At 40.1% G+C, this 23,475-nt stretch overlaps 2 protein-coding genes across 6 annotated transcripts; one reads left to right on the forward strand and one right to left on the reverse strand.

Moving 5' to 3' along the window:
* Nucleotides 1-429: 429 nt before the first annotated feature.
* On the forward strand, nt 430-13,066 carry LOC110497812 (tumor necrosis factor alpha-induced protein 2). Of its 4 annotated transcripts, none has more exons than XM_090211216.1 (13): nt 800-1,047; nt 5,793-6,008; nt 6,263-6,914; nt 7,013-7,124; nt 7,945-8,067; nt 8,199-8,293; nt 8,427-8,522; nt 8,618-8,744; nt 8,883-9,008; nt 9,138-9,293; nt 9,425-9,546; nt 9,789-9,921; nt 12,616-13,066. In XM_090211216.1, exons 1-13 carry the CDS (start codon nt 1,014-1,016, stop codon nt 12,673-12,675), a joined length of 2,052 nt encoding a protein of 683 aa, XP_090067342.1. In that variant the 5' UTR covers nt 800-1,013; the 3' UTR covers nt 12,676-13,066. The 4 variants fall into 4 exon arrangements, with proteins under 4 accessions (XP_021429871.3, XP_090067342.1, XP_021429872.3 ...); XM_090211217.1 differs by lacking the exon at nt 800-1,047 and adding an exon at nt 4,964-5,289; XM_021574196.3 differs by lacking the exon at nt 12,616-13,066 and having other exon boundaries at nt 430-1,047; nt 9,789-11,867.
* A 622-nt stretch (nt 13,067-13,688) lies between these two features.
* Nucleotides 13,689-18,109, reverse strand: si:dkey-196h17.9 (exocyst complex component 3). 2 transcript variants are annotated; one of them, XM_021574198.3, is made up of 11 exons: nt 17,380-17,771; nt 16,570-17,107; nt 16,320-16,434; nt 16,053-16,163; nt 15,851-15,951; nt 15,640-15,741; nt 15,419-15,545; nt 15,173-15,280; nt 14,421-14,573; nt 14,157-14,278; nt 13,689-14,015 (listed from the first exon to the last, which is right to left on the reverse strand). In XM_021574198.3, the coding sequence occupies exons 1-11, from the start codon at nt 17,471-17,473 to the stop codon at nt 13,862-13,864; spliced, it is 1,725 nt and encodes a 574-aa protein (XP_021429873.3). In that variant the 5' UTR covers nt 17,474-17,771; the 3' UTR covers nt 13,689-13,861. The 2 variants fall into 2 exon arrangements, with proteins under 2 accessions (XP_021429873.3, XP_090067345.1); XM_090211219.1 differs by lacking the exon at nt 14,157-14,278 and having other exon boundaries at nt 17,380-18,109.
* Between the last annotated feature and the right edge of the window lie 5,366 nt (nt 18,110-23,475).

Here is a 23,475-nt window from a genome sequence, read left to right on the forward strand (position 1 = left end):
ACCTTGCCAGCTACATCAGTCAACTAAAAGTAGCCAGTTTCTGTTCCTTTCACAACTCAGGGAAAGAGCGTAACACATAATCATCACGTAACTATGCTCAACTCTCCCATGTTGGTCCAGCCAACCTTCCAGAAGCTTTGCCTTCACACAGCCTGTCAGCCCGCTCTGTAGTGTCCGAGTGGTCCTAAATCCAGTCAGATAAACACTCCAAACAGCTTACCCGACCGCTTGGAGGTGTCCATATGGTCCTAAAGCACACCGTTACTGGGGGTAAAAATGCAATTTCAGAATGTGGGGGGGATATGCTCCCCCCGTCCCCAGTGAAAGTTGCACCCCTGATGTTCAGTGTTGAAAAACTTTACCGTTGACGAAAGTGAAAGTACAGCTATTTCCGGGCTACTTAGATGCATTTCGTTGCAGATATTATCTAGCCTATCGTTTTTTTTTAGGGGGGACCCCACAGTCCTGTTTTTGTGTAGTGAGGTTTTGAAATATAACATTTTGAGAATTAAACCACAAAACAAATGCAGTCTTCTCCATTTGTTAGTTAAGTGAAAACTTTAGTTTCCTTCCTTTGTACTCATGTGTGTCAGCTTATTAATTATATTGTAGCTATAATGACAAGCAAATGTGTCATAAAGGTAATCATTATCTTGTACATAAAGTTTTATTTGAAGTCAATACATATTTGCCTGTTTATCATGTGAGATGCATGCAGGCCAACCCAGCACATGGTAGGATTGGGAAATATGTTTGAGACTGTTGAGACATGCTCTATGAAAACAGACTCCAAAGCATCAGATCACAGAAGTCAGCTACACCTACAGGAAAACCCATATCGTCATATGAGGAAGGAAGCAATGTTGCTAAAGAACAGCTCAACCGTCTTATAAAAGACAGCTCAGTATCCTCCTGAGGTGTCTATTTCTAAGCAACATTCAGTTCACCTGGACCACATGCAGGGGAGGTAGAACACTTGACCCATCATTAATATCAGCGCACACTGTGGAAGAATGAAGTTATTTCGAGGGTTGAGGGATGAAGCAGGTAAGGAATGATCATTTCTCAAGTCTAGAACTCAATGACATTGCATAGCGGAAAAATAAATCTAACAATTAAGCTTTCACTTCTTCAGTAGTTATTATTGACATAGCTATGCAATAGTCTATCTGTTTAAAACAGGTGATAAATTACATAGCCTCAAAGTGTTTTATGGCCGATTCAATCAAATCCGCTTTAGCCAACATCCACATAGCTGATGTTTGGACGGTGTTGGAGGTGAAACTGCGTTAAGGCAGTCAAATCCACAAGCTCTCCCCGCATTATCCCTAAAGTCGAAATTGCCATTGGCTGCACGGAATTGGATTAAGAGAAATCCCATGCAGCCTTGTTTACAAGTACGAACACTGAAATGTGAGATGTCATCTCACCTCGATTAGGCTGATATAAATCCTCATTATTTTGTTTAATAATTTTTAATTTGAGCATAATTACTGTATTTCTATATAACCTACACTTTCTCATTCTGGACTTCTACAAAAGTGGGATAGGTGTCACGTTCTGACCTTTATTTCCTTTGTTTTGATATTATTTAGTATGGTCAGGGCGTGAGTTGGGGTGGGCAGTCTATGTTTGTTTTTCTATGATTTGGGGATTTCTATGTTTCGGCCTAGTATGGTTCTCAATCAGAGGCAGGTGTCATTAGTTGCCTCTGATTAAGAATCATACTTAGGTAGCCTGGGTTTCACTATTTGTTTGTGGGTGATTGTCTATGTTAGTTGCTTGTGTCAGCACAGTTCTCATTATAGCTTCACGGTTGTTATTCGTTTATTGTTTTGTATAGTTTGTATTCAGTGTTCGGTGCTTTCTTTAATAAAAAAATCATCATGAACACATACCACGCTGCATTTTGGTCCACTCCTTACGACGATCGTGACAATAGGTGTGACTTTGTAAGATATTTTTTAGGTGGTTTGACACTTTATTCAGACAGTAATGAAATAAGGAGAAAGGCAAAGGCTAGAAACAGTGGGAAGGTTGGAAGCAGGCAATGATCCCTGTTCTCAGGTGGAAGGTTGCATGCACCACGTGCCTGGGAGTGTTACCACTACACCAAGGCTCTACACAGGAAATAGTCATAATGGGAGAAATGCTTATTTGTATGACTTATTCAAAACTGTCCATGAATGGCTGCAAAAATACATAGCCTCATTGCCAATTGTTAAGAATGACAATTGTTCCATGGACCAGACTAATTAAAGTAAATATATAATAAAATCTCCTGAAAACAAGTTGTCATCTAAAACAGGCTATAGGCTACATGTGCACCACCAAATCAGAACAATAGGCTAAATTAAGAGGGGAAAATGACCAACTGATTAGGGTGAGGGACATGGGCTACTAACAACATACACTTAGTATTACTTTCTTAGCTACAGTATACATATCTCCCTGGCATGTTACATAATTTACGCAACAGCATACAATACATTTTTGGACTCATCTTGTTGTGCTGTGCTCACTTGAACAGGAAGGTGGCGCGACGGTCCTTCATAGGCAAATTTTGTCATCAAAAGTTGGCATCAAATTCTAGCATTCACTGGATTTATGGTGTTTTCAAGACAGCTGGGAACTCTGAAAAAAAACAAAGTTGAATCGTGGTAACGTCACATATCAATGCAAAAATAACATGCAAAACAGGTGGGGCTCAAACCCCCCACCTGACGGGCTGCCACAGCGTCTTTTTACAGTTTTATAAACTCAGCAGAGAACGTTCTCTGGCTACGTTTCAAACTCAAAAAACACACCCTCGTCTACTTACCCTCGTCTACTTACCCTCGCCTTATGCCCTTGGGGGAATTCCCGCGGCCATATTTGTCGTCTTTCAAATGATTAGCCAAGCAAGGTTAAGTTTGCAACGTAAATTCCTCAGCCCTCGTTTTTAATTGTTCATCCACTAAGAAGTCAGACAAAATTTAAAACCTCAACGTCAATATGGTGGAGTCAACAACCAGCGTAAATCAAAACGAATGTAAATCAGTTAGAAATTGTGCTACTAATGCACGTAAAGGTCATTGTTTTTGTTTGGTTAGCTTTTGAAAAATGTAGAAATTAAACATTTTCCTTCTTCAGAAGTTCCAGCTAGGCAGGCTAATGTTAGCTAACTTAATAATTTGCTAGCTATCATACTGTAGGCGTTTATTAATAATGATATAATGTTAGTTAATATAAGTAGACATGCAATCATAATTGACAGATTTTTGTTTTGTTTTTTTCATATTTTTTTTGTCGTTTGTATATTTTTTAAATTATTCTTGTTTTTTATTGCAAAAAAACCCCAGTATACATACAATAAGTATACAAACAGACAATTATAACATATGCAAGGGGCTACAAACAATTACAGATTATAGAAAGACTTGAAAAGATACACACATTGTTTTAACAGCTTTCTTATTAGTAGAATGTAAAATGGTCTTAATGTACTGCTCGAATCCCTTATAGACAACACGGAATTATGTTTTTTTTATTCGTGAATTTACATTTGTGAATATGACATTTTACCATCAGCACAATTAGATTCATGAGGTAAAAATGTTCCTTTATCCTTATTATAGTTAAGGAAACTGAGCAGCGCATTCTCCCATAAAACAACAAAACATCAAGAATATTAACAATTATAAATATTATGAATATCTTTCCATCATTTCTTTACATGTAGACAATGCCAAAATGAATGCAAAACTGTTTCTGGGTGCAGTTAATGTTAATGTGTTTTTTGTTTCTTCGGGTAATGATTTGCAGGGTAATACTTATGGATCATTCTGAAAGAGACCTCTTTGACCTTGTTATTAACAAGCAGGTATTTGTGTGGTAATAACCAGACTTTTTTCCAACAGATATTATTGGCAAATGTATTCCAGTAAGTTGTGACATAAGGAATGGATAAAATATCCCTTTGAAATAAAGCACGTATAGATCTGTTGTTCTGAGGGAGCAAGGAGAAACACAGTTTTCCTATTGGAGAGTCAACTGGATTAAGCAAGGGTAGGTCCAGAAGGTGAGGTCGGGTTACATCTTTAAACAACAGAGTTCCAAATAGAATAGCATCAAAGACTATGGCAAACTCTCTAGGTGTAACAGGGATATTGTAACGAGATAACAAATTCCTCATAATTGAGTAACAATCCTTCTGCATTGAAAAGTTGACTCACCAGCAGGATATGATTATTAAACCAGTTATTAAAAAATAAAGACTTGTTTCTATACCAAATATCCTTATTGTTCAAAATGAAATACCTATGCGGGGGAAAAGTATGTTTATATATTAACGACCACTCTAAGGATACTTGCCTATGAAAAGCAGATCATTTTGTAGGAATCTTATGAATGTTATAGTTACATACAATTGAAGCCACCTAAATGGGTGGAGATTTAATGAGGGATGAAATTCCAAATTGAATTTGGATTCTTTAAGAAATGTTTAGCCCAATTTATCTTAAAAGTTTTATTCAAAAAATTGAGACCACCATATTCATATGTGTTTATAACGACAGATTTCCTAATATAATGTGTACGATTTTTCCAGATGAAGTTGAAAAGCATCTGGTCAACCCCTTTACCTATTTTGTTGTCAAAATATATGTGTGTGTGTGGATTTGTATTAATATTTTATTTTTTATCTTCCTTATTTTTTTGTGGAATCCCTCTGGCTGTTCTGCTTTTTGTGTTTCACATGTTACTGTTTAATACAAATAAAAGTGTAAACTCGTCAGACGTCAGGATCAGAAGTGTTCACTTAATTTGACGCTTGAGGGGAAGTGGGTGTGTTGTAAATTTTTGGAATGCCGCCTTTCTCTCCATTCAGCGCCACTCTAATCTTGAGGGGCGTTTCTTTAAAACATGCAACCAATTATCTTGATCCCATAGATATTTAGACCAATCATATTCTTCAATGTGTGGCGGTTGACAGTGTGTGGCAAGGCAGGACCAATATAGATGTTCCGCTCGTGATGTTAAATTGCAGGCGCAAATATGCTCCGATTTCAGAATGAGTTGGAGCACAGTTGAAAAGTTAAGGCGCTGACTATATAATCGACTAATTACAAAAATAAATTCAGTACTTTTCAATGCGTGAGAGCGTGAGAAGTGGGTCAATGCGTGTATTTCACGACCAATGCGTGAGAGTTGGCAACTCTGGTTCTACGCTATACAAGTAAAGTGGTCAGTCCTGTCGGGAGAGTAGAGCTATTCCTTTCGGTTCACACTTATTTTTCTATCAGGCTTAAGGTATGTCTATACTGAATGCTTTCTTTTACACATACTGAATGTTTGCTTATGATCTCAAAATTCGAAGTAATAAAATATACATAGCAATGATATCTGCAGAATATATATCTTATCTTTTACCCACTTTTTAGGGTAACGTTAGATAAAGATATTGCCAGATAAAAAGGCCTTACATTTTTAAATATTGTAGAGAATTTGGGGGGTTAACCACGACCAGGACCCAACCCTGTTCAGCGACTGTCAAACTAACACCTTAATCAAATCAAATAGTATTGGTCACATACACATTTTTAGCAGTAGCGAAATGCTTAACCGTTATACTAAACGGTCCAAACTGATGAGTTCGCTATGTGTTGTGTTAATGTCGCTGCCATATTTAACAGCGCAGCAGATTGAATACCATCAGTTTATTGCACATTGTGTCTGTAAAACACCCCCATCGGCATGCCACCTCTGATGGTAATGCAGTAAGTGTCCATCTGTCTCTGACTGTCTCACTATAGTGATGAGGACCCTAAGGACTAGAAACACAGTCTTGGGAACAGGATCCACTGAGCCAAACTCTTCAGTGGAACACAGTGGAAAGACAACATCAGATGGAAGAAAGTTTAAACCTTTAACATTGCCCCGGATCCTAAGACGGAATTCCAAGAGTAACACCAACATCACTGCTCCAGATGTCCCCAACACATCCAGTGTTATTGCTGCCCCTCTGGAGGGTGAGTAAACACTGCAATGAGTTCTACCTTTTATCTGTCATTGCATCGTATTTTCAAATGATTCCTTTCTTGTCAAAGGTTATCAAAATCCCTGTGGAATTTACATTTCCCTTATGACTGATTAATTTGTTTATATAACATCTGTAGATGGTTAGTATAACCAATATCATACAGTACATTCATATGCAAATGTTTTATGGCATATAGTTTAGACACTGTAAACACTATACAGTCTTTGTTGTCTTTCCCCTCAGAGTTGTTGACTTTTGAGCAGAACCTTGAGAGAAATTGCCTGTCTGCTGCTGGCCAACAGCTGATTGAGAGAGAGGAGCGTCTATATGGACAGATCTCAGAAGAGGTGGTTCAGTCGACCACGGAGTGGGAGAAGGAGGAAGAGCAGTTCACCAGAGATCACAAAGCCCTCCTCAGCCAAATAGACCTGGCTGTAAAGAGTTCTTTCAGTCCAGATGAAGGCAGTCTTGAGGCTCTGAAGTCTGCAGTGAAAGCTATCCTACAGGAGGAGGAGCAGGATAGGCGATGGCTGAAGCAGGTGGGTAAACAGCCTGCCTGGAGGCCCAGTGAGTGTAGACGTCACCACAACACTGTCCTCCAGAGCCTGGTGGAGGAGCGTATGGACAATGCCGAATTGCCTCCTGAAGAGAGCAACAAGCTACGCTCCTCCCTGCAGAGGGATGTCTGTGGGAAGGGCAGGCGGCTGCAGGAGGACCTGCTGAGGGTGGTGAAGGATGTGAAGGGCTGCTACCCAGAGGACATGGATATCTGCAACTTCTATGGAAAGATGTATCACCAAGCCTTCAGCGCAGGGATGAGGAATATTGAAGAGTATGGGCTGGGCATGGATGACTGCTCTTACCTCCTGTATTGGGTGAATGTTGCCTACCCAGAGTGAGTGATGTCTTGTTTGTGTTTGGTTATTAAAAGACTATATAATGAGGTTAGGAAATGTGACTGACTAGCATAGTAACTCCTGGTTTTTGTCTTAGAATTCTACAAAATCCGGAACTGACCAAGGAGATTAACCCTGAAATGTTAGGAAAGCTGTTGACTGAGGAGTTGACAACACCATTGGAGAATCAATGTCTTACTCACAAAGAGGTAAATATGATTTCAATTAAAATGTGTCCTGCAAACTGGACCACAGCTTTCTGACCCATGTGTTTATGTTTTTGTACAGCAAAAGATTAGGGGCTCTATTCAGTCTGTATCGCTGAAGCATTACAGATTGTGCGATAGAAATGTGAAGGTAATATCGAGCCAACATATGCAGCGTTTATCGTGAATAAAGTCTTCACTAACGTGGGAACATTGTCTTTAAATTTAAATCACGCTGTAACGCTGAACTTCCACGATACGGATTAAATAGAGCCCTAGATTTGCCCATCTACAGATGTAGGATCTTGCAACAACAAAAAACGATTCAAAGTTTAAAAGGCTTCTAAAGTTAGTAATTTCCACGTAAAATTTGCCCTTACTAAAAATGTATCCACCTCTCCAAAAATGTCAATTTATAATCCACACAATAATTCACATTTCCTGTTGCTGCAGGATTATTTTCTTGCTGTCAGATGCAGGCTCAATTTCATCTGGAGATGTAAATGATGGCTTGTGGATCATTAAAAAAAGTTTATGGTAATAAGCCAACACTTTTTTTGGTTCCAGGTAGAACTATTTTGGGTTCCATGTAGGATCCTCTGGGGAAAGGGTTCTACATGGAACCCAATAGGGTTCTATCTGGAACCAAAAATAGTTATTCTATGGGAAGAGCCAAATAACCCTTTTGGAACCCTTTTTTCTAAGTATCTGAGCTTATTACATTAACTTTTTTTATGTTATATTTTAGGTTATAGATAGCACCGTTTTTTCTAAGAGTGCAGAGATTGTTAGATGCATTGTTTTGTTGATGCCCTGTTTTCAGACAGAGGTGCAGACATTGATCAACAAAGTGCTGATGGTGGAGGAGCAAGCCTGGATGGAGGGGTCTGTGCCTGAGCTCAGAGATGACTGTTACTTTAGCCCCTTGGCCATCGACGTAATTCAGGTAGACATTATATAGGAAATATTTGGCATCCTCATGCCTTTATTGCTCTAACTATTCAGTTAGTCACAAATTAGGTTGTTGATTTTAACAGGGATTAATTTAATACATGTTTTATTTCACTGTCCCTTTAGTTTATTAATGCTGCAGTGAAATCGATAGAGACAGTTTTGGGAGCCATGTCCAAAGTCCAGATAATTGTGTGCCTATTGAAGGACTTCTTGAATAGGTACTACAGTATACACTTTTTGCAGGAAATAATTGCATGACCTGAAGTTACAATGCATTGTATTGTATTCTACTCCAAATACTATCAAATTATGATTATCTATTACTAATATACCAAAATTACACACTTGCAGCTATAAGAAATTCCAGGAGAAAGTTCTCAAGGGAAGCAACAATGGAAACAGCAGAACTGTGATAATGGCCAATCTTGCCTGTGTTGAACAATTTAGGTATGTTTTACTTTTCTTTTCAGTTTTTTATATCCAAATTGATTGGACCACGATGACATCTAGTCATCTAATTTGATGTCTATGATTCCACACAGGGACTATATTGTAAACAAAGCCGATATCTTCCCAGTGGATGTAAAGGAATGCTGTCTGTCCATAGTAGCTGAAATGAAAAACATTGGCTACACATTTTTAACAAGCCCTATACACAAGGATCTCAAGGTATAGCTGACTTACACAATTCATCTCTCTTTGATTTTGCGTCTGAGTCAAGTAATATAAAGTGTAATGTACTTACTAGCCTGTCCTTGCTCTTAATTCAGTACTGATCTATTGTCTATCTGCCCTCGCCACACACAGTCTCAGTACAGAGATCTGGGGACGCCTGTCTGGTTGGAGAAGAAGAAACAGGTGTTTGAGAAGCTGTTTGAAGGAATTAACAAACACACCCAGGATCTTAAGGGCTTGACTGACTCCTGTCATCAGGTAAATTGATTAACAGATTGATTGAGAGATGGAATGGCTAATTTTCTGGTTGGTTGGTAGGTTGGTTAATTGATAGATTGAGAAATCAATTGGTTGGTTTGTTGATTAATTGGTCGAATGGTTATACAGGAGCTGCTGAGCCAGCTGCACTTGGAGGTGACAGTGGAGTATGTGAGGAGGCTACTGAAGAGGAAGATCAAGCTGAGAGACAAAGAGATGCAGGAGCAGGCGGCCAGGTCGGTGTGTGAGGATGGCCAGAGACTACACAAACTGTTCACTGAAGCGGTGAGAATACACTTACTCTCACTCACTCACTCACTCACTCACTCACTCACACACACAGACACACACACACACACACACACACACACACACACACACACACACTGGAGATCATATTGTGTTTGTTGTCACAGGGTTCCAGGGAGGAGTGGCTAAGTGACATCCTTCCCAAGATTGCTGAAGTGCTGAAACTCCAAGACATTTCCTCCATACAGCTGGAGATAGTGACTCTGAGTCAAGCTTACCCTGATCTCAGGTTAAACTTTCATACTTGTTATTCACATAACTGTTGTTAGACAATACTGTAGCTATGTGATTTTGTATTTCCTTTGCATATTCTAATGCAGTGATTGCTTATATTGATACAGCTGAAACAGTTCCTTTTATAATGCTAAATTCAGGTACAGTGCCTTGCACAAAGCCAATAACACACGGCAGATGATGCTGTGTTTGTGTTGAACACCCAGTGAGCTCAACCTTTTCCACTTTGACCCACAGTGAATTCCAGGTGTCCGCCCTGCTTAGCCTCAAATCCAACCTTTCTGCCTCTGCCGTGAGGAGGGTAAAGAAGACCCTCCTGGACAACCAGGACACCACCAGCTCCCAGGATGTCCCATCTTTTTTCTCCAAGGTACAGGTCAAATGAGTGTTGAATACTCTTAATGGGTCACGTCTGCAATGCTCTTGTAAGGAAAGTACCCTAAAGAGGGGACTAGCGTGGTTCTGGTTCCGGTTCTGACTGAAATGTTCGCTTATAAATTGTTCTGTGGACACCATAGATTGAAATAGCATGCATTCAGCGATAGCCCTAGATTTCACGGACTCGGGACTATATATCTTCCACCTGTATACCTCAGGCTGTGAAATCTGACATCACTTGAAGCTGGGATGTCCTGCCTACCATTTCATTCACTCTTCCAACTCTCCATCAACTCCTGGCTGAATGCTACGTAACAGCCGTTGACAAAGCACATGCCTGCAATCCTTAGATCCTAGCGTAGCAGGAGAGAATGGTTTCATCAAAGTCATCAACAATAATTCAGAGATTTTAAATAAATGTTTTTTCTGTTTGCCATAGACAGACAAGATTAATATGAGAAGAATGGCCAGTTCATAATGAGTAGAGAATATGCACCTTTTCTCTAACATCAAACATGTATTTTACAGTTATTCAAGTCTCATTCATACATTTGTGTAGAATAGCAAATGCATCATAAAATATTGAATATGTGTATCATATTTGTACTGTGTACTTGAGCGTGTGTCCTCGAAAGTGACTACACCTCAGCAATATTTTTTTTTAAATACCAGAAAGGTGGGATTTTAATCTTTCTTGGGGTATTCTGCATTACAAATGATTGTTTATTGCCATCTCATTATAAATAATTACTTGTGGGTACATAGATTATAATTTAGATGACATTTTCCCTTGAACCACATTAACAGCCTTGTCGTTTACAGGATAGCATTTCAAGTGAGTCAGGCTGCCAATTCTTCCAGGTTAATGTCCCTATATCCCCTGGAAGACTGTCAGTTTTGATAATAGGTTGTGATAAGGATTTAAGGGAAACACCATTCTTTGATATCCCCTGGGATACCATTGAGGAAGCATACCATTGAGGAAGCATGTTGTGTATGGGACTGTCCATTGTGAATTACTGTACATTTTGGAATTTCCAATATCCGAGTACTACTCTCACAACCCAAAAAGACTGTTAGGGGATTTCCCTTCTCAGCGGAAGCACAATAACTGATAGCCTTACTGCCGTTGTCTCCATCTACAGGGCACTATTGGTTCTAAGTCTTTCCATTAGGCATTTTTGATGAGGATTAAAACCACTTGACCTGAAAATGAAAAACTTTGGGCAGTTTTAATTCCAATTTCTCTTAAGAGTAAATAATAACTTGCCATATAGTACCTTTTAAAAAGTTGACAAAGACATGTAAACAGAGCTCCAAATATTGTGCAGTAGAGTGAGAACCTGATGGTCATGTTGTTTAGAATGGGGGTCGTTATTGTCCTCTACCTGAGACTTCCCAGTTCCCACACTCAGCAGCAAAAAAGGCAGCCATACCAGGCTGCAGACCTGGTTTGGGACAGGAAAATGGAGTACACTTCTTGGCTTGCCTCCAGAACTTCCCAGGTCTGTCTCTGTGACAGTCCTCCCTTCCAATGCAGCAGGGTAGGCAGGTGCTCCATAGTACTACAACAGAGGTAAACATGTAACAAGCTAATCCCTATGGAGTAAATTAGTCAGTGCTGTGGATCATGCAAACTTTGGAAACCCTGTGGTATACTCATCTGTGTGAAGTGGGGCTGTTTAACTTTGTACTTTTGCTTCTTAATGATTGTATGTTGTATTTTGCATGTTGAATTATTTATGTAATAAAAATAGCAATTAATTACATGTATGTGAGGCACCTCTGTGTAGTTGACATTTCTCAATGTCTCCTTCATGGATTCAACAATTATGTGGTTATTTAGTATTTTCTGCCTTACTCAAGGATTTCCCTTCAATTGGTTAGTCAATGATTCCAAGTCATTCTGTCAATTAAAATGGAAAGTATACACTCTAAGCACTTGTCTAGCCAACCATGATTTCTTTTGTGTATCAGTTCCAGGTAAACACTCACTTTACCAGTAAGCTACACTACCGGTCCAAAGTTTTAGAACACCTACTCATTCAAGGGTTTTTCTTTATTTTTGCTATTTTCTACATTGTAGAATAATAGGCCAGTTCATCTGATGCAGCTCTCCATCACTCTCCGTCTTGGTAAAATAGCCCTTATACAGCCTGGAGGTGTGTTGGGTCATTGTCCTGTTGAAAAACAAATTCTAGTCCCACTAAGCCCAAACCAGATGGGATGGCGTATCGCTGCAGCATGCTGTGGTAGCCATGCTGGTTAAGTGTGCCTTGAATTCTAAATACATCACAGACATTGTCACCAGCAAAGCATCCCCACACCATAACACCACCTCCATTCTTTACGGTTGGAAATACACATGCGAAGATCATCCGTTCACCCACACCGCATCTCACAAGGACACGGCAATTGGAACCAAAAACCTCAAATTTGGACTCCAGACCAAAGGACAAATTTCCATCGGTCTAATGTCCATTGCTCGTGTTTCTTGGCCCAAGCAAGTCTCTTATTATTGTTATCCTTTAGTAGTGGTTTCTTTGCAGCAATTCAACCATGAAGGCCTGATTCACACAGTCTCCTCTGAACAGTTGATGTTGAGATGTGTCTGTTACTTGAACTCTGTGAAGCATTTATTTGTCCTGCAATTTCTAAGGCTGATAATTAAACTTATCCTCTGCAGCATCCATCCTTCCATTCCTGTGGCGGTCTTCATGAGAGCCAGTTTCATCATAGCACTTGATTGTTTTTGCGACTGCACTTGAAGAAACTTTCAATGTTCTTGAAATTTTCCGTATTGACTGACCTTCATGTCTTAAAGTAATGATGGACTGTAATTTCTCTTTGCTTATTTGAGTTCTTGCCATAATATGGACTTGATATTTTACCAAATAGGGCTATCTTCTGTATACCACCCTTACCCTGTCACAACACAACTGATTGTCTCAAATGCGTTAAGGAAAGAAATTCCACAAATGAACTATTAAGAAGGCACACCTGTTAATTGAAATGCATTCCATGTGACTACCTCATGAAGCTGGTTGGGAGAATGCCAAGAGTGTGCAAAGCTGTCATCAAGGAAAAGGATAGCTATTTGAAGAATATCAAATATAAAATAAATTATTTGTTCAACACTTCTTTTTGTTTACTCCATGTTTCTATATGTGTTATTTTATAGTTTTGACATCTTCACCATGATTCTACAATGTAGAAACTGGTAAAAATAAAGAAAAACCTTTGAATGACTAGATGTTCTAAAACTTTTGACCGGTAGTGTACCTATGACTTTGGAAGGAGGAAGGAAACCACATTAACAGCCTTGTTGTTAACAGGATAGATGTTTCAAGTGAATCATGCTGCCAATTCTTCCAGGTTAATGTCTTTTTATCTCCACTGGAAGACTGTCAGTGATTTGATAATAGTTTGTGATAATGATATAAAGGGAAACACCATACTGTCCATTGAAAAAGATAAGCTAAATACCACCCTACCTCTCCAATGGAGCCATCCAAAATGCATTCAAATTGACTTACTGATTACTGTATGTGTACATTTTGGAATTTCCAATATCCGAGTACTACTCTCACAACCCAAAAAGACTGTTAGGGGATTTCCCTTCTCAGCGGAAGCACAATCACTGATAGCCTTACTGCCGTTGTCTCCATCTACAGGGCACTATTGGTTCTAAGTCTTTCCATTAGGCATTTTTGATGAGGATTAAAATCACTTGACCTCAAAATGAAAAACATTAGGCAGTTTTAATTCCAATTTCAAATATGTATTTTTCTTCTTCTTTAAGACATTAAATAATAACTTGCCATACAATATCTTTAAAAAGTTGACAAAGACATAGTTCCAAATATTGTGTTGTCATGTTGTTAGAGTGGGGTCGTTATTGTCCTTTGCCTGAGACGTCCCAGTTCACACACTCAGCAGCAAAGAAGGCAGTCAAACCAGGGTGCAGACCTGGTTTGGGAGAGGTCAATGGGGTACACTTCCTGGCTTGCCTCCAGAACCTCCCGGGTCAGTCTCCATGACAGGCCTCCCTTCCAGCGCAGCAGGGCTGGAAGGTGCTCAGCAGCACTACAACAGAGATAAACATTTATCAATACATAATATTGGAGATATCAAGCCTGTTCTCAAGCTAATCCATATGTAATAAAATTACATTCAGTGCTGTGGACCATGCAGACTTTTGAAACCCTGTGGTATACTCTGTTTTACCTTGTACTGGCATTGTCCCTCAGTATCTCACTGACTATTATCTTGAGACTTTCAATGTCTCTGCATTCCAGCACTTCTCTCACTTTAATCAGTATGATGTTCCACTGTTTAACATCAGGATTCTGATAAAAAAATAACTAATGTCAGTAGAAGAATGTTGACCTTTTAAAGTAATTACACATTCTGAAAAGAACCAGCTGCATCTTATCAGGTAGAAAGGAGGCATTTATAGTAATTGGTGTACAACAGGACTAGCTTTTTCACCAGGACTGAGAAGATGGAGTGAAGGAGCTCGGCATCATGCATCACTCTTTTGTTCACATAATCCCATCTCTTCACCAGCTTCCCATGGTTACTCTGCACCAGGTGTTGGAGGTACAGAAGGGTGATGCACTGATAGGCTTTGCTAATCACAGTCTGCAGAGAGAAGGGACAGAGATGTATAAAATAATATACTGGAAAGAACAAGAGAGAAGTGTTGAGTATTTCACATTACAGTTTCGTTATAAGAATGTAATAGGTGGGGCCTCCCGGTGGCGCAGTGGTCTGTGCCACCAGAGACTCTGGGTTCTAGTCCAGGCTCTGTCGCAGCTGGCCGTGACCGGGTGGCCCATGGGGCGGCGCCCAATTGGCCCAGCATTGTCCGGGTTAGGGAGGGTTTGGCCAGCAGAGATATCCTTGTCTCATCGCGCACCAGCAACTCCTGTGGCAGGCCGGGCGCAGTGCACGCTGACCAGGTCGCCAGGTGTACGGTGTTTCCTCCGACACATTGGTGCGGCTGGCTTCCGGGTTGGATGGGCATTGTGTCAAGAAGCAGTGCGGCTTGGTTGGGTTGTGTTTCGGAGGACGCTTGGCTCTCGACCTTCGCCTCTCCCGAGTCCGTACGGGTGTTGCAGCGATGAGACAATACTGTAACTACTACAAATTGGATACCACAAAATTGGGGAGAAAAAGGGGGTAAGAAAAAGAAGAATGTAATAGGAATGCTAGACACCAGATGTGAACAGTGAACACACCTTTTGCGTATCCTTGTCTTTGGGAAGGTCTTGGAAAATAAATGTAATCTCTTTCATTAGATTTTCCATTTGTTCATCCTTTTTTTTGAAATACTTCTTCAAGGAAATCTGGGATCACAAAACATTGTAACACAGTTTCCCTTAATTGTTTCAATATAATTTAATATAAATGAAGATTACAAAATTAATGTGTTTCTAGGAGGTGGGTGGGTATTTCTATAGTGGGGGGGGGGGGGGGGGATTAACCTGTGCAAGTTGAATTGGTTTTTCCAGGAGAAGCTTCCAAGAAAGAGCCTCCAACCCCTTAAGTGTTGAAATGGTTTTAACACAGTCTAAGCTTGTGTCATCTTTGGCAATCCTTGAAATATACAACCTGCAACAGATACATAATCATAATGATTATCATGATTCAACAACAATACATGAGATTTGATTTCATAGCATAAATATAAACATATAAAACTTACTTGAGTTCAATGCAGGTGTTGAACGTTTTAAAGAAGTGCATTGTACCTGACGTTCCCCTTCCTGCTTGTTTCTGAAGGTGCTTCTTTTCAACATTGACATACCTTCACAATAAGCACATTCATTCAACATTTTGCCTGGTCTCAGTGTATTACCAGACAAACAGCAAGACAATGAAACAGTAGAGTGGTACTAAGAAAAGGTGACAACTACCTTTCCACAAAGTCCTGTAGCTCTTGCCAACAGACTATTTGGACCTTGCGCATCAGAGTTTGGCTCATCATCTTTGCTTTCTGGAGAACAGCATTGATGCACTATGTGGAGGAGGAAGAGTCACCGGGAGAGAAAGGGCTTAGTATAGATTTACAGTGATACACTTTATTATCTCTTTACACATCACTGCTGGTTGAAGTACCTGGATGACATCCAGATGCAGTTTGATAAAGGCCTCCTCTCCAGAGACACACACCTCTCTACCTGACTCCTCGTTCTGAAGGATCCTCCTCAGTGATGTGGAGATGTCCTCCTACAATGGGTCAGACAGAGAGACTGAAATACGTAACATTTTCACAGGAACTTCATGGGTTATTATCAAATAAAAAAATCGATACATGATAGAAATCTAGCCCTCAAGAAGTGTGCTTGTTTTGAGATGACATCACATCACCTATAGGTGATTCACCTGCACAATGGCCAAGAGTTTATTCTCAGCTTGTGGGATCCAGTCTGTCAGAAGGAGAAGGTCAACTGCATGTAGAGCCTCATCCCAGATGTTGGGGTGTCCTAGCAGCTCCTCACTAGAAAAACAACCCAGAAAAGGTATGCCATTACTGTTTTAGTATCAGAATCAGTACTACACCATCATAGTGAGAGAGAGAGAGAGAGAGAGAGAGAGAGAGAGAGAGAGAGAGAGTGCAGGTGGGACAGAGTACCTCAAGTATGTGCGTAGTACCCAGTCAAGAACTGTGAAGGCCTCTTTTTTTGTGTTGACATGCTGAAGGATCTGCTGTAGACAGTCAAACATACGCTGATGATAGCAAGCAATCAAATGCTTCCGCAACTGAGCCTCTTTGAGCAGGGGTGCCAACCTCAGAAGCTCCCCTTGCACAGTTATTTGCACTTTTATCAGGTAGCCCTCCAGCTGATTCACAGTGTTCCCTGCTGGCAGTTTGGGGAAGTGTTTGTCCACAGACGCTTCAATAAGATGAAAGTACCTCTGGAGCAAGACTTCTGGGTGTGTATCGTCCTTCTTCTGAGCCTCATGGCACATAATCTCTTCTGGTGGCCCCTCCAAATTAGCTTCAAGTCTCTCTTGAGGGCCAACATGGCTGACCCTCAAAGCTTCTGCAAGTACACTGAGCAATGACTGTCCCTTCTCCTGACCCCCCTGACTGCCCAACTCCTGATGATTGTTAAAGCCATTCTCCAAGTAGGGATTCCCATATCCCACATTCCCGGTTTGTTCCTCTTCTGTGAATATACCAATAATGCAATGCATTTGAATGAGTACAGTGCTAAAAACAATATGCAAAAGACCATTATAAAACCATTCATGTATTCTTAGTTAATTCATTATAAATTGAATACTGTTTGTTTTGGTCATGCTATTATTACATTAAAATAACAAATTTATCCCAACAAATGTAGACATATCTTCTTGCTTATGGAACAAACATGACGAATGACAAAAACTCAGACAAACAATAGACAGACCATAATAATAATAATAATCTGGACCTCACCATCTGTAGGCAGTGTACTGTTCTTAATCAGAGGACTCCCGTCCTCTATCCCCAATGGCTTACTCTTTCTGCTCATGAAGTTGAATTTCTTCATGGTTTTCTTCTGGGTTGATTGCCTGACACACTGATTGCCACAAAAGGGACCACTGCTGAACTCAACTGGTCCTTAGTCAGAATCCAAGTAGGTGGATATGATGATGGAATATCTTGAGAGGATGTAAGTACATGTACAGTAGTCCAAATGAGGAATACTGTAAGTCACAGTTCGTCAACCAACCACCAATATCCATACAATTGACCGTCTACCAAACGATATAGAGTGGTGCTGGAGCAGGGAATTTCCCATTTCCTGATTGGAGACACCACAGTCAGTGTTGCTTTCAGTTTCTGTGGCTGCATTGTATTGTCCTGCACACCTATATACCATTACATGTTGAACAATACACTCATTGTGAAGACTTTTTTATGAGAATCCTGTTAATAGACCAACTGATCTGTTAAATGGACTAACTGATGACAGGAAGCAATACATTTTAAGGTAAACATGCTGGAGGTTATAGTCTGAACAAATTAGCATTATGCAGCACTTGCCTAACTGGGTGATGGTATGAATCAACTGTTTTGAATTCCCCAAAACTTTCCCAGGTCGGGAACATTTTCAAAGTGTGGGGGAATATTTGGTATATTCCTTAATAACAACTGATCTACCTGGTTGTTTCATTCAATGTTTACATAATCAAATTCCCCAACCCCGCCTCCTGGAAGGGGCTCTGGATAAACGTGATTGCTAATCCACTCATAACAGGCCCATAACAAGCTGTTGGTCTGGTTTCATAGGAAAAAAATATGAAAAAGTACTGTAGGCCTATTTGTGTCTGCCACAGTAGACATATTTATGGTTGACTGAGAAAAATAATTTATTGAAGTATGAAACCAAAGGCTGTTTGTTTTATAACAGGTAACCAGAGATGTGGGTGGGGCAGTGGGTAGTGCTGGTGTATCAGGATAAAGGGAATTTTCCCAGGGGAATGCTAAACTTTCCCTTATTGTTGACATGACAATCATGATTATTCAAAGATGAGATAATGATGACGCAATCATTTTATCAGTACCAAAGAGGAAGAGGCAAAGCCATAGACCACCTTTGTCAGTACTAATCACAAGGGGACATGCTGTTGGGGGCACTGAGCTATACATGTACAGTGTCTTCAGAAAGTAATCACACCCCTTGACTTTTTCCACATTTTGTTGTGTACAGCTTGAATTGAAAATGGATTCAATTGAGATTTGTGTAACTGGCCTACACACAATACTCCATAATGTCAAAGTGGATTAATAATAAATAATAATACAAAAAAAGTAAATAAGTATTCAACCCCTTTGTTATGGCAAGCCTAAATAAGTAAAAGAATGTGCTCATTAAGTCACATAATAAGTTTCATGGACTACTCTGTGTGCAATAATAGTGTTTTACTTGTTTTATGAATAACTACCTCATCTCCTCTGTACCCCACACATACAATTATCTGTAAGGTCCCTCAGTCGAGCAGTGAATTTCAAGCACTGATTCAACTAAAAAGACCAGGCAGATTTTTCAATGTCTCTCAACAAAGGGCACCTGTTGGTAGATGGGTAAAAAATAAAAAAGCAGGCATTGAATATCCCTTTGAGCATGGTGAAGTTATTTATTACACTTTGGATGGTGTATCAATACACCCAGTCACTTCAAAGATACAGGCGTCCTTCCTAACTCAGTTGCCGGAGAGGAAGGAAACCGCTCAGGGATTTCACCATGAGGCCAATGATGACTAAAACAGTTAGAGTTTAATGAATGTGATAGGAGAAAACTGAGGATGGATCAACAACATTGTGGTTACTCCACAATACTAACCCAATTGACAGAGTGAAAAGAAGGAAACCTGTACAGAATAAATATACAGTTGAAGTCAGAAGTTTACATACACTTAGGTTGGAGTCATTAAAACTTGTTTTTCAACCTCTCCACAAATTTCAAAAGAAATCAGCCAAGACCTCAGAAAAAAATTGTAGACCTCCACAAGTCTGGTTCATCCTTGGGAGCAATTTCCAAATGCCTGAAGGTACCACGTTCATCTGTACAAACAATAGTATGCAAGTATAAACACCTTTGGACCATGCAGCCTTCATACCGCTAAGGAAGGAGACACGTTCTGTCTCCTAGAGATGAATGTATCTTGGTGTGAAAAGTGCAAATGAATCCCAGAACAACAGCAAAGGACCTTGTGAAGATGCTGCAGGAAACAGGTACAAAAGTATCTATATCCACAGTAAAACAAGTCCTACATCGACATAACCTGAAAGGAAGCTCAGCAAGGAAGAAGCCACTGCTCCAAAACCGCAATAAAAAAAGCCAGACCATGGTTTGCTACTGCACATGCTGACAAAGATCGTACTTTTTGGAGAAATGTCCTCTGGTCTGATGAAACAAAAATAGAACTGTTTGGCCATAATGACCATCGTTATGTTTGGAGGAAAAAGGGGAACGCTTGCAAGCTGAAGGACATCCCAACCGTGAAGCATGGGGTGGCAGCATCATGTTGTGTTGGTGCTTTGCTGCAGGAGGGACTGGTGCACTTCACAAAATAGATGGCATCATGAGGTAGGAAAATTATGTGGATATATTAAAGCAACATCTCAAGACATCAGTCAGGAAGTTAAAGCTTGGTCGCAAATGGGTCTTCCAAATGGACAATGATCCCAAGCATACTTCCAAAGTTGTTGCAAAATGGCTTAAGGACAACAAAGTCAAGGTATTGGAGTGGCCACCACAAAGCCCTGACCTCAAACCTTTAGAAAATTTGTGGGCAGAACAGAAAAAGCGTGTGCGAGCAAGGAGGCCTACAAACCTGACTCAGTTACACCAGCTCTGTCAGGAGGAATGGGCCAAAATTCCCCCAACTTATGGTGGGAAGCTTGTGGAAGGCTACCCAAAATGTTTGACCCAAGTTAAACAATTTAAAGGCCATGCTACATTTCACATTCTTTAAATAAAATGGTGATCCTAACTGACCTAAGACAGGGAATTTTTACTTGGATTAAATGTCAGTAATTGTGAAAAACTGAGTTTAAATGTATTTGGCTAAGGTGTATGTAAACTTCCGACTTCATCTGTATTCCAGAACATGCACATGTTTGCAATAAGGCACTAAAGGAAAACTGCAACAAATATGACAAAGAAATTAGCTTTATGTCCTGATTACAAAGCTTTGTTTGGGGCAATTCCAACAACACATCACTGACTACCACTCTTCGTATTTTCAAGCATGGTGGTGGCTGTATCATGTTATGGGTATGCTTGTCATCGGCAAGGACTAGGGAGTTTCTTGGGATAAAAAGAAACATAATAGAGCTAAGGACAGGCAAAATCCTAGAGGAAAACCTGGTTCAGTCTGCTTTCCAACAGACACTGGGAGACAAATTCACCTTTCAGCAAGACAATAACCTAAAACACAAGGCCAAATATACACTGGAATTGCTTACCAAGATGACATTGAATGTTCCTGAGTGGCCTAGTTACAGTTTGAAAATCTATGGCAAGACCTGAACATTTTTGTCTAGCAATGATCAACAACCAGTTTGACAGACCTTGAAGAATTTTAAAACGAATAATGGTCAAATGTTGCACAATCCAGGTGTGGAAAACTCTTAGAGACTCACAGCTGTAATCGCTACCAAAGGTGATTCTAACATGTGTTGACTCAGGGGGTTGAATACTTATCTAATCAAGATATACTGGTGTTATTTTTCATGATTATTTGTTTTTACAAATGTTAGACTTTTTCTTCCACTTATTGAGTATTTTTGTATTTTTTTGATATTTGACAAGAAATTACAATTAAAATCCATTTAAATCTCACTTTGTAACACAACAAAATGTGGAAAAATTCAGGGGGTTTGAATACCTTCTGAAGGCACTATATTTTGGCGTTGGGGGACTGCAGGGGAGTGATATGAGGGAGGGTCCTTCACCAAATACATTTTAATTGAAACTGCATAGAGAAAGTTGTTTTTGTTTGTGTAAACTAACTTCCAGTATTCTCAACATCAGTACTATTCCATTGAATAGTTTAACATGTGTGTTGTTTTTTATTTGCTTGATATGGTCATTGTGTGTAAATAGAGAGAACTCTAGTGAAGGATTAGACAGGGAGGATTAATTACTTCCTCCCTGTCTTTGACGCACACTCCACTACATCAACCCCATCGGAGAAGAAGGATTTCTCCAATGGATGAAAGGGGAGGGCGGGGATAACCAGTTGTGCAGACAGTTCACATTTTGGCTACAGAGGAATTTATCCCGTCAGACATAGGTCTAGCATTGAAAGAGAAGAATGAGGAGGCATTTGCAACATTTCCATGGAAACTTACTCCCACACCAGTGTGTCGCCAGTGTTTTACATTAATGTAAATTCAAGTGTAATTGTGTTTCCAATAGGAGTGTGAAACTAAAAACTTGGGGAGAGCAAAATCAACAACCACTGCATCATCAAAATTAAATCACATTTTATTTGTCACATACACATGTTTAGCAGATGTTATTGCGGGTGTAGCAAAATGCTTGTGTTTCTAGCTCCAACAGTGCAGTGATATCTAACAAGTAATATCTAACAATTTCACAACAATACACACATTACACACACATCTAAAGTAAAGGAATGGAATTAAGGAAATATAAATATTTGGATGAGCAATGTCAGAGCGGCATAGACCAAGATGGTTATTTTGTGCAAAGGTGTTACAATTCACAGTGAGCCATTGTTATGTAGATGAGGGCTGAAAAGTACCAGTGGCCTGGCTTTGGCCCCAGGTAAAAGTGGATCCACCGGAGCCATGGCCCAGTGAAACACGGGTGCTGGCCCGCGTAGATGGAAACAGAAAAGTCTGCCTTTTGGGTAAAACACTGGGGTAAATCCTGTATGAAAATGAGCCATCTGGGAGAATCTCAATAGCATACTCCTCGAGTCCTCTCTTCTTGCCATCTTCTCAAATCCCATTGGATGAGAAAGTCAGATGTCCATCCCCTCTGACCTTTTCCAATGGGTTTTGAAAAGGAGGCGAGGAGAAAGGACGCAAGAGCCTTTTGTCATTTGGGCAAAAGCTCGTCCTCCAGCCTCTATCTTCAGTGACCTAGAAACCAATAAGTTGTCGGGGGTTGAGGAGAAGTCAATTTGTTAGTAGTCGAACAGAAGATTGTCATGTGTATCCTACCGGAGTCCTTCGCGGAAGAGTTTTGATATCTGCCACACCCCCTTTGAAGCAGTTGTTGTTTTCTGGAAGGAGAAATATGCTATGTATCCTTGTATCTATAAAATGTCTTGCAACACTAGCTAAATTTATTTTATCAATATACACATTTATTTGGGGATTTCACCCCTGTAAATGTAATTTCATACAAGTGGATTTTCATCAATGTTCCTTCTACCCGCCGCCTATCCTCGATTAGGCCTACCTTTGACCTTTTTCAAAAGGAGAGAGAGGAAGGAGGAGAGGGGACGCAGGAGTTTAGCAAATCTAATTGAGAAGGAGTATGGAGTTGAGATTCTCCCTCTGAGTGGGACCAATGGCGTTGAGGTACAGGCAACTCAGAAAGATGGCGGAAACTGGAGACGGTGATGAACTTTAAACTTATGGTGGTAAAAGCAAGGAAGATTGGACAATGGTCCAAAAGAATAGAAAACGGACCAAAGTAGTGCTGGGAAACAAAACAGGTAGTTCTGCGAATGCCCCTTCTTATCTTGTAGGAGTGTGGTTTGTTGAGGAGGGGAGGATTGAGTTGCCAAACCTGAGGAATCAATTTGAAATATCCAAGCTGGTGGAAAGAGTGATGGGTGAATGCAGTGAGGATTACAATAAGTGGACTTTTTTTGATTTTGTGTACTTGATTTGAGAAGGTTACCGTGTCGTGCGTAGCTCTTCGGTGCAGTGCACCTCTCAAGGGGGTAATATCTGGCGTTCATAGGAAGTCAAGATGGAAGAAATAACAAATATCCCTGGAGTGATTGATGCACAGCCGAGTGGTTTCTGAGATTGGAGATTGGAGGACTTCTCGGCGATGGA

Source organism: Oncorhynchus mykiss, chromosome 19, assembly GCF_057628025.1.
Source record: "Oncorhynchus mykiss isolate SJ-2025 chromosome 19, ASM5762802v1, whole genome shotgun sequence".
Classification (NCBI taxonomy): domain Eukaryota; kingdom Metazoa; phylum Chordata; class Actinopteri; order Salmoniformes; family Salmonidae; genus Oncorhynchus; species Oncorhynchus mykiss.